The sequence below is a fragment of the Tachypleus tridentatus genome, chromosome 6, assembly GCF_004210375.1.
Source record: "Tachypleus tridentatus isolate NWPU-2018 chromosome 6, ASM421037v1, whole genome shotgun sequence".
NCBI lineage: Eukaryota > Metazoa > Arthropoda > Merostomata > Xiphosura > Limulidae > Tachypleus > Tachypleus tridentatus.
Window position 1 is genome coordinate 116,646,042 of NC_134830.1, and position 11,926 is coordinate 116,657,967.

General features: G+C 35.8%; 1 protein-coding gene across 1 annotated transcript in view; it reads left to right on the forward strand.

Moving 5' to 3' along the window:
• LOC143253387 (potassium channel subfamily K member 18-like) overlaps positions 1–11,327 on the forward strand; it is a 37,631-nt gene extending 26,304 nt beyond the window's left edge. The window contains exon 2 of the mRNA XM_076507180.1: positions 10,111–11,327. Coding sequence (XP_076363295.1) covers positions 10,111–11,099 — 989 coding nt within the window. The 3' untranslated portion in view covers positions 11,100–11,327. The remainder of the gene's footprint in view (positions 1–10,110) is intronic.
• Positions 11,328–11,926: the final 599 nt, after the last annotated feature.

Below are 11,926 nucleotides of genomic sequence, written 5' to 3' on the forward strand. Positions count from 1 at the left end.
AGAATAGGGCTAACCACCTCTCCTTGAGGGGCTCCAGCTTCTGGAGTGAAGAACTCCGAGAAAGTTCCCTATACGTTTATCTACATTTTCTGTTTTCCAAAAAGTTGGATAACCAGCGAATAATTTCACGCGGTAGTCCCATTTCATACATACGGAACCGAAGACCATTGTGCCATACAGTGTCGAATGCTTTCTCGATATCGAGGAAGCAGGCGATAGCGCATTATTTTTTATTAAAGCTGTTTATTATTGTTTTAGTTAATGTAATTAAGTGATCCGTTGTTTGTCTATATTTTCTAAATCCGTTTTGTTCTTCTGCTAATTTTGAATTAATCTCCAAAAATGTGGAGAGTCTATTGCTAATTATTCTTTCAAGAATTTTGCCTACACAGCTGGTCAGGCTGATCGGTTGATAACTGTTTGGTTTATTGGCTGGTTTTCCTTCTTTGTGGAACATTAAAATATTAGCTTGCTTCCAAGAAACTGGGATGTATCCAGGGTATAGAGATAAATTAAATATGGCTAATAGGTGGTAATAATTTAGGCCAGTATAATTTTAGAGTGCCTTTTTTGAGAAGAATTGTTTGTATTCCATCATTTCCCAGTGCTTTATTTTTTGATTTTTTGATTGCTTGTTCAAGTTCATTTAGTTTGATTTTTTTGGCGAGTAGTTGGGTATTGTAGTTATATGTATTATTAGTGTTTCTGTTTATAATGTTGACTGGAAAATGTGGTTTATATAATTCTATGTTACTTGTTACGTGGTTATTTATTTTATTGTAGAAATAGTTGTTCATGTCCGTGTCATTATGTGTTTTAAATGTGTTTTGTAATTGATGTTTGAAGGCTTCTGCTTTTTCTTTGTTGGTTTGTGCTAAGGTGTTGTTATATTCCAGTGTTGGGTATTTTCTTGTCGTGGGTTCATTTGTGAATCTTTTTAAGCGTAGCCAGAAATTTCTAGGGTCGGCTTGTTCGTTTAGTTGGGAGCAGAAGTTGTCCCATTTTTCTTGTTTTAGCTGTTTAATTTCTGCTCTAATTTTATGTCTAATGTTGTTATTTCTTGTTCTCTTGTTGCTATGAATAGTCTTCTTAATTGTCTTCGTTGTTTTATCATTGTTAATAGTTGTTTAGTTTGTTTCCATGCGTTAAGTTCCTACTTATTACTTGAATTATATACTCAAGTTAGAGTGGCGTTATCCAAAAGACGAAAACGCAGGCGACAGTTGTACTCGCTTAACCCTAAAACAACTGATGAGGCCTATCTGTATTACGTTTTTATACAAATTTTTCTAAACTATTTATACACCACGCTGTATACGAATCCATGACTGTTTCGGTTTCAGGGTCTTAAATATTAAATAAATATTCTTGATACAGTAATATAGTGAACGTATTACGTATTAATTATGCAGATCCATTCTTCACCAATGTGAGTGAAAGACCGCGTTACGGTGAAATCATATGTTTATATACTTATAAATGCTGAATGGAACATCAATAGAGGTCCACAAACCCAAATCCAGTATTAGTAACCTGATGATTAATCTGAAATTTATCACTTACTCAGTTGAATGATCACAAAATATTTCACAGTTATAATCTTAAAATAAATCACAGACACCAGAAAAACTTAAAAGTGTCATGATACGTTTAATTTGAATATTGTTTGATTGTTGAATTTCGTGGGGTATCTTCGTTAACTATCCATTAATTTACTCAACATTCCCAAGTGCCAACTGTTGAGTTACTCCTTTAAAAACGAAAAATGGTATTGAGCGTCACAATATAACGCCCCCACAGCTGAAAGGGTGAGCATGTTTGATGAAGAGATCTCACGTTGAGTGACTTCACCTCTAAGTCATGTAGCCTGAACAGTATTGTATCACATTCTGTTCTCTCTAAATGCAACGCTAATGTCTGAACTTGCTGTTATCAAATCTATTGTACAGTCCAATAATGCCGATCAGTCGGAACTGTGGGCACAACTGAGTTTGCGCAGACTTTCCTTTCAAAAATTCATTCAGGAAGTGGAGGATCGTATTGTTGAAAAAAATAGTTTATCTGGAAAAAGAAAAACAACAACGGACATTATCAAATACATATATGCAGTAGAAACATTTATCTAAGCTCTTTACATGTTCCAACTTACGCATTCATGTATTTTATTTCAATATATATACATACAAACATGATTATTTTAATTTCATACGTAGAGGGCGCAATCGAATCGTGAAATTGCGAGCGTAGTTCAGCACATTGAATGACAATTATATGGCGGAGGTGTCTTTTTTAAGTAGGTTTACATCTATAAAGAAAACATTTTCTTTTATGATTCACTACTAGACTTAAAATTTCTCAATCATTTTTAGATTTCGGTGAATTATATGCAGATTTCTACAAGCTTTTAAAACTTAAGTTTAATTATTATTTCAATACTTTTTATCTTTCTCAACTTCAAGTGTGCCAGCTGAACCTAGATCTGTAGAATGTCTATGACGAAAATAATGTGATAGTGAACTGTGTGTAAGAATTTTGTGATTCCCACTGACACACTTCAATGAACATTTGCAAACGGTTCTCATTAGTGGAATATTATTCAAAAACTCCTCTTCCCACTAAACCTCAAACATTACTGATAATAACATTTAGCTATCTTTTTGCCATTGGTGATATTCCAAATTTCACAGGACAGTTCAATTTATACAAAGCATACGAAGGACCAGGCCTAACCGAAGTAAGAAATGTGGTTGGTTGTTTTTTGCCGTTCCTATATTTATTTGTACATACCGCATTACTGAATTTGTGTTAACACCGATGTGTGGGAGAGGGCTTATCCTGGGAAAATATATAAATCTGAACCTGAAATAGCGCATATAATAGTATATTAACGATTTCAACCATTGGATACCACATACCTACGTGTATGCACTACTGAATTAACATGTTAGCATGCTCCATTCTTTTGGGATGATTTTCTATAAATAACTTGCATACAGTTCTAGTGTTGACAGCAGTGTCATAATAATTATGCATTAAAGCTAAAGCACCCATTCTTTCTTGAGGTTGTGTACAACTCGGGTAATTATTTCACTGGTGAAGAGCGGAAGCCGAATGTTCACATGAACATGAACTTAGTGGAAAAGAGTTTTAGTAATAAAGATAGTTGGTACACTGAAGCACGCTTTTAAATAATTAGTAAGAGAGTCCTGTACTGGAGAGATGTAGAAAACCATCTTGTCTTCCCTGTAAAGATCTGATGTCAGAGATATAAAACTTGTGAGTTTTTATTCCACAAGTTTCTGAACTGATGCTGATTGTTTTCAAATATGGCGGAAAGATTACTAATAATACAGTCATTTAAAGAAAGGGTTACTGTTTACTTACAGTAAACCTCCATGGAACTATATTCTGTATTTGCATGCTGGACTTGTCACTGACTAACTCATAGCGTGTTAATATTAATATTAGATTTGTTTTCAATATTACTGCTGTGCCTGCAGATGTAATGTGAATAATTATTTACATTCATTGTTAGTGAAGTCAGTTCCTAACAACATTGTTCTGTAAGGGACACACCAGAAACATTTCTTGGATTGGGCATTATAAATTTATAGAGGCTTCTTTGAAATAGTAAAAGGGAACGTTGTAACAAAAACTTTATAACACTAAGTTTTTACATCACAAAAATAGGTATTCGGTTGAACTCCTTCCAAACCTCACCCTCTTTAATATGTGCATGGAATTACATAAACAGATATATTCATCAGATATCTATTTCTCGCCCATAATTAACATAATAATAAACTACATTCTAGCGTAAAATCTGCGTGATATGATACGTCTTCAGGACTAATATTACACACATATATACAGACTAAAAAAAAAATGTGATTAATGGGTGTGAAACTAGTAAGGGGCGTGTAATGGAATTTTTAAGACAGTGTTCAGTGAGTCCATCTTTGTACATTAAATTTAAAATCTCTTAACCTGAAATGAAAATAACCCCTAGCGAACATCAACTAAAACCCAAAGTTAAATTTTAAATGTTCACTGTTAAATTAGGTTAAAGTTTAAAGAAAGCTACAAAATTTCGGTTCAACTAAAGCATTTAAACTTCTCAAAACTTTAAATTAATGCAAATCACTAACAGAACTATTATAGTTAAACACTGCCTTCAAAAGTGAAAGTGTTGAAAATCTTACATTATGGAAAATAAAGAAAATTTGAAAATTAACAGTTATCACAGTATTCTTAAAAATCCTTCTAGTTTGTTTTTTTCAGACGCAAACTTGACACGATATATAAAATATATTAGTACCAACAAAGCCTCACCTATCACACATAATCCTCGTACACTTTGAATCGAGTGGTAAGGCATGGCAACTCTTGAATATTTTCCAATTTCCCAAAGGTAAAGATATCTTTTTATTTCAAATGGCCTGATGGCTAGGGCGCTCATCTTGTAATCTGAGGATCGAATCTCCATCATACTAAACCTGCTCGCTCTTTAACCCGTGAGAGCATTATAAAGTTAAGCTTGATACCACTATTCGTTAGTTTAAAAAAAATGTAGTCTGAGAACTGACGGTGGGTGGTGATGACTAGCTGCCTTCCCTCTAGTCTTACTCTGCTAAATTAGGGACGGCTAGCCAATAGCCCTTGTGTAGCTTTGCGCGAAATTGAAAACAAACCTATTTCAAAACGTCATATGGTACCATCACTGCAAAAAAACACAATTAATTGATATTATGTGCATAAAATAAGAAAAATTGAAGTATATACTTTAACGACCCTCGGTGTATTGTCAAGAAACCTTGAATAACAATAATTTGAAAAGCATTTACACATTGCAATTAAGGAGTTATGCATACATTACCATCATGTAGTAATGCACTGACCTTTTTGTTAAACATTTGTTGAAATAAACAAATTGTACGTGGATTTGAATAGCAGTTTATTTAGCCATCTAATAAAATAATCAGTTGTCGTTTATTTCTCATAAGTGTGTTAAAATATACCCCTTTAAAATCTATAATAAATTACCTATGTTTATAATGTATATTGTGCAACCCGAATTCCCTCATTTTTCACAGTTTATCACGCTTGTTGCTCTTTCGGGTTCTTATACTGCTCAACTTGATTTTTTAACCACCAATGACAACAAACAAGTAAAATTATACCACATAAAAAAAGTAAAAACAATATTGATTTGGGAAATAATTTTTTCCAAAATCGGACCTCATATAAAAATGATACATCCAACTAGAAAATCCTCTTGTTAAAATCATGAAAATGCTTTATGGTTATCTTCTCAAGAGGTTTGTTTTGTATTATTGTCCTGTTGTTATGGTGACAATTTAGTTGTCGAAATTTTTAAAAATCCACATCGTACATAAAATTTAACGCTATACTCAATTGAGATATTATTTTCTTGGCTAATAATGCTAAACAACAAGGAATAAGACTGGAATGTTACGAGACAACCATTTACTGATAATCCGGCTGTGACTTGACATCATATAAAATGATCATTTATTAGACTTTTTTAGTGGAAATGTTCAACAGGCTATATTGAATGAATTTAGACAACCTTGTGAAACGGTGTGCTGAGCTTTATTTTGAACAAACACAAGAAACTAACTGTGTGTTAAAATTGGTGTGAGAGATAAGAGAAACTCTTTATGGATAAAATATATGAAACTGTGTGATGACTTACGAGGGCTGTTCAAAAAATACGCGAACTGTTTGAATTGCGCGGCTCCAGTTGGTTCCAGGGGAATCCGCTTGGTGTCGCTAGGTTCGCACAGATCAGCTGATTACGACGCCATTTCCCGATTGCAGATATCTTCATTTGTGTATTAGCTACGCGGTTTTAAGTGAAGTGCGATTTTTTCGTTTGACGGATTTCAGAATGAATGACCTGAAGGAGCAACGACTTGCTGTGAAATTTTGTGTTAAACTTGGAAAATCTGCGACTGAAACTTTTGCTATGCTTAACACGGCTTACGGTGAAATTGCTATGAAGCGTACGGCATGTTTCAAGTAACATGAAAGTTTTAAGGATGGTCGACAGTCCATTGAAGATGATGAGCGTCCTAGACGTCCTTCCACGTCAACTGACGACCCACACGTCGACAAAATCAACACCCTGGTGCGGGCAAATCGACGTCTGACTGTCAGGGAGCTTGCTGAAGAGTGTGGGATATCAGTTGGATCTTGTTACGAGATTTTGACCGAAAAATTGAAGATGCACTGCGTTGCTGCGAAATTCAGCCCTCAGAACTCGTGTGTTTTTGGCCAAACACTCGATCACTGTTCTTCCCCACCCCCCCTACTCACCTGACCTTGCTCCTTACGATTTTTTCTTGTTCCCCAAACTCAAAAGACCCTTGAAAGGAAGAAGATTTGAGACGATTCCCGAGGTTAAGGCAAATGCGACGAAGGAGCTGGAGGACATTACAAAAGAAGCGTACCAGGACTGTTTCAACAAGTAGAAACACCGTTGGGATAAGTGTGTGCGTTGGGGAGGAGAGTACTTTGAAGGAGTCCCAGACCTGTAACTTCTAAATAAAGTACATTTTGTTTTATGACGTCAGTTCGCGTATTTTTTGAACAGCCCTCGTATATGAGGAGCACGTGAAATAGCACGTGAGTTTATAAGAAAAAAAACATATGAAACGATAACATGCAAAGCTTTATGAGAGAGAAACACGTGAAACTGCTTGCTGGGCTTTATGGGGAAAATGCTTGAAACTGTTTATAAAGTTCATGAGGGAGATAAAGTAACATTGTGTGCTGAATGTTATGGCAAGAAATATGTTAAACTAGGTTCTTAGTTTTATAGTAGGGAAATACGCGAAACTTAGTTTTTAGTTTTATTGGGAGAGATATATGTAAATTGGGTTCTTAGTTTTATAGACAGAAATAAGTGAAACTAGGTTCTTAATATTATGGAGAGGGATATATGTGAAACTGGATTCTAGATTTTATGGGGGGGGAATACGTAAGACAGTGTGTTAAGCTTCTCAATAGGAATAAAAAGGTGAACAAAGAAGGAGACGCACACATTTTCTTATGACGTCGTCGGCTCGTTAGAAAAGCTGGCACGAAACGAATAATTTAAAAATAGTTCCTGAAACGCCTTGACCGAAAATGTAGCCTTCATCTCCTCACGGTATATTAACTCCCAATTATAAAACCGTTTTACAGTGAGTGTTAGACATCTATAACCTTATCAAATGATCTGTTACGTTGAGTCACCAGTTACAATTAAGCCTAATTGAAGAACTATTAAGAGTATCGAAACATTTAATCACATGCGGAAAGTTTGTTTTTTAAATTCGTGCAAAGCTACACGAGGGCTATCTGCGCTACCCCTAATTTAGGGGTGTAAGACTAGAGGGAAGGCAGCTAGTCATCGCCACCCACGCCAACTCTTGGGCTGCTCTTTTACCAACGAATAGTGGGATTGAGCATCACATTATAACAGCCTCACGGCTGAAAGGGAGATCATGTTTGATGTGACAAGGATTCGAGCCCGCGACCCTCAAATTACGAGTAGAGTGCCTTAACCACCTGGCCATGCCGGGCCCGCGCAGAAAGTAACAAAGAAAATATGTTTAACTAATAAAAAGTATATAGAAAAGTGTCCAAGGTCTCTTATACACTTTATGGCTTTGTTTATCTGATCTTGTAAATTCTTATAGAGGGAATAGTAAGAATTTTGACAAAACTGGAACTTCGGTTTCTTTTATTAATGATAATATGGTAATGCCGTTTTGGTTCATAACCCGAAACGATAACCTCAAGACCACGCACGCTCCATTATTTTGAACATTTCTTTATTTTTATTTTTTACGTCTTATTATAAATAAGAGGAAATCCTCAAAAGTGGCGCCAGGTAAATTTTTTAAGGCCGGATTAGAGTCAGTTAATCTATGAGATACCCCCCTTTTTATTAGCTATATTTTTTGTGTGCCGACAATATCATGCGTGAATCGCGCATATACCCAACACGATTTTATTTTTCATCAGGATCTCTACCAGCCTACCCTCAAATTGAAATTATTTTAGAGAGGCTTAGTGTAAAATAGTCCATAAGACCTTGGACGTGGTAACGTACATCATTCGAAGGGGTTTGACCTCCTGAGTCCAAAACCATAATTGGATCTCAAATTGAACAAGAGATGACGGAGCTATGAGCTAAACGTTTGACAAAAAAAAAAGCAACAACTCAGAGCCATTCTATGAGTCACTATGTCGCGGCTAGAAAAACAAAATTATCCCACTAATATTTATTGCAATATCTAACCTCACATGAAACTCTCCTAATGCAGCTCAACAGTAACCTTTATAACGCTATAAAATCGCAATGGGCAAAACAAAGATAGTCTGTTGTGTAGAGCTTTACTCTTAGTAACAAGCAAATATAAAGTAATTAATAAATATTTACGTTTAAAAAATAAAACAAAAAAGCTGATGCCCGATAGTGTCACTACGTTATCTTATGCATTAGAGCACTCGACTCGCAATATGAGGGTTATGCGTTTGAATTACATCCCCGAGAAAGCTTACCGTTTCAGCTGTGGGAGAGTTATAAAGTTTACTCAATCCCACTATTTATTGGTAAAGAGTGACCAAAGAATATGCGGTGCGAGAGATTGACTACCTGCTTTCCCTCTAGTCTATCATTTCAAAATTAAGAACGACTAGCAATGGTAGCCTTAGAGTAGCTTCGTGCGAAATATAAAAAAAACAGCAACTTAATTCTAATTTACGTTTCTACAAACAACACGAAACCGATATTTTTAAAGACGTCAGATGCAACCGAAATGCTTATCTCTAATTCCCTGTGCCCACAAAGCTATAATCAAGTCAAACTGAAAACAGAATATTTAATTTTCACTGTGCTATTGTTAGTGTTGGTACTGGTGGTTTGTGTTTTTTGGTTTGTTTTTTTTTTTCTTAACAAAAATACCTCTCTCTACTGCGGGAAAACGAATGCGGTATTTTAGTCTTTTAAGTCCGGAACTTACCGCTAACCCACCAGAGGAATTTTTATAGTCTAAACTTTTATTCTCTTCTGACGACGAAATAACTTCAGTACCTGACAAATAAGATAATTCTTCTTCTCTTTATATATGCATATATATATATTTTTGTTTGTTTGTATGAATTTCGCACAATGTTACTCGAAGGTTATTTGCGCTAGCTGTTCCTAATTAAACAGTTATAGACTAAAGGGGAGGCAGCTAGTCAACTCTTGGACTATTTTTTTACCAACTAAAATGCGGATTGACTGTCACATTGTAACGTCCCCACCCTAAAAGGATGAGCATGTTCGGTGGCATGGATTCAAACCAGCAAGCAACAGGTTGCGAATTGAACGCCCTAACCAACAAGATATACACCCACACATGAATATTTTTTTCCACGAAAGATGAAACTGAAAATAACATTTCTGACGTAGAGATTAATGTCAGAACTTTGAGAATTAATTTATGAAATAGTGGATAAAAAAAAGACTCAAAGACCCATAAATCTTCCTTTCTTTATTATGACCCCACGAGTGGCTCAGCAGCAAGAGGCCCCACATGGGCAGGTGGTTAAGGCGCTTGACTCGTAATGTAAGGGTCGCGGGTTCGAATCCTAGTCACACCAAACATGCTCGCCCTTTCAGCCATAGGGGTGTTATAGTGTGACGGTGCATCTCACTATTCGTTGATAAAAAGAGTAGCTCAAGAGTTGGCGGTGGATGGTGATGACTAGCTACCTTCCCTGTAGTCTACACTGCTAAATTAGGGGCAACTAGCGAAGATACTCTACCTGTAGCTTTGCGCGAAATTAAAAAACAGCCAAACTCAACAGCAAACCTGCAAATGTAAAAAGCTAAGAAATGGTTTCGGTACCCGTGATACCTTTGCCTTTATTAACAACTAAGTTATTTATTATTTAAAGACAATTTTCTAACCCATAACTACTCTGAATGGTAATAAACGGAATTTCTTTTTAATATATATTTTTTATTATTGGAGTTTTGTTGCTATTGTTGTTGCAGAAATCACTGTCATTATAATAAGTAAACACGTGTTGTTTAATTTGGCTATGCAGGTTACGGGAACATTTCACCCAAAACGAGTTTTGGTAAAGTGCTAACCGTCTTTTACGCCACTGTGGGAATTCCCCTGATGTTCCTTTGTCTTCTCAATGCTGGCCACCTCTTCGCCAGGATCTTCAAGTTTGGTTACTTCCACGTCTTGTGTGTCCAGTGCCGACAGCGAGCTCGGATAGGTCAAGTTCGAGATGGGATGAGGGTATTGTTATACAAATACTTCCCAGGTAACAGTTCAGTCGTTCGAAATCAGCAACAGACTGTCGATGAGACCCTGGAACCGTCAGCCACTGGTCAGCATCTGAACGATCAAGATAAACGACAAGCGACCGAGAGTGACCGATTATGTACTGATAACGAAGACCCTGGTGTCACTGATAACTTAATAACTACTCCAAGTGAAAACGAAAAATCGACCACTGCCCAGTCTGTCGTCAGCAGTCGAAACAGTGATAGCAGTCAGCACGAGCTCGTGGAAGCTGATGACTTTGCGCTAGAAGAATCACAGAGCTCACGGACTGATAGTAGTGAGGTTTCCATAGAAAGCCGTCTTCATAACTTCAACTCGTCCTCCATTCCTCCCTCCTTCTCAAACCTAGATGTCGCTGTTCCAAACAAGGAAGACAACCCGCGACCAAAAGATGAAGAACGGGTTCCCTTGTACGTCGTAATGCTCTTTATCACCGGTTACGTTTTTGTTGGAGCTGTTACGTTCTCTGTAGGAGAAAACTGGAACTTTATTGACGCTGTCTACTTCTGTATCACAGCGCTGAGTACCATTGGTTTCGGTAACCTCGTACCAGGTTCTTATGACTTTAACACACGAGCTCACTCTAGTCAGACAAGAATAATCATATGTTGTTTTTACTTGATACTCGGGTTAGCGATCGTCCTCATGGCTTACAATCTAGTGCGAGAAGAAATAATGTTAAAATTTAAAAGAATTTCTCGAAATTTTAAAATCATGCTTCAGAATGAGAAACCTTAACATAAATTTTCTTTTACGTTTTTTAAAGTAATATCATTGACCTTATTGTACTATATTTTGTGTTACGTTTGTATAGTCTACGTTTTTTATGTTCCCAGAAAGTTTTCATAACTTATAAATTGTGTCGAATGGAATATAATTGTTTTTTGTTTTTTACATTTGTTAAACGTATAAAAGTTTAATAGATAAGCTTGTGTTAAATAAACAATGCATTTTGTTCTATTGTCACATTTCTAGAGATATCGTGACTTTGACATTTCTTAGTTCTAAATGTAAACGTTAAATTCAAAGCCTAATCGTGTATAAAAGGTTAACTAAAAACATAGTTTAAATAAACCTAGTAATTTTTGAGACATACCTATAATATCAAAAGATTGGCTTAGTCAATTGTAATTAACATTAATATTCTAAATTTGACGCAAAATTAGGCTTAATTACTATAGTTTCATTCTATACTGTTTTTATAATTATAGCGTAAGCTGGTGTACCTAATATCTATAACTTAAAAGCGATGGACTAATTAGATGATAGGAAGGTTCATTCCACTATACGAAAAATAATATTCACTTCGGCTCACTGATCGCTATTCGAATCCATGTTACGTTCGAGAATGTTAAGTTTATATCGTCTTCTTTTCAACAGTTTTAGTCATGTACTATATCTCATACATGACAACATACACAAGAAGCGGATTTCTGTAGAAAACAGACGCTAATTTAAACTAAATTGAAATAATTTAAACAGTTGCGAGTTGAAAGGTTACACCATAAATGACTTGTCTCCACAGTTAAAAGATTTGGAGAAAGTGTTGGTTGAAAAACTCTGCT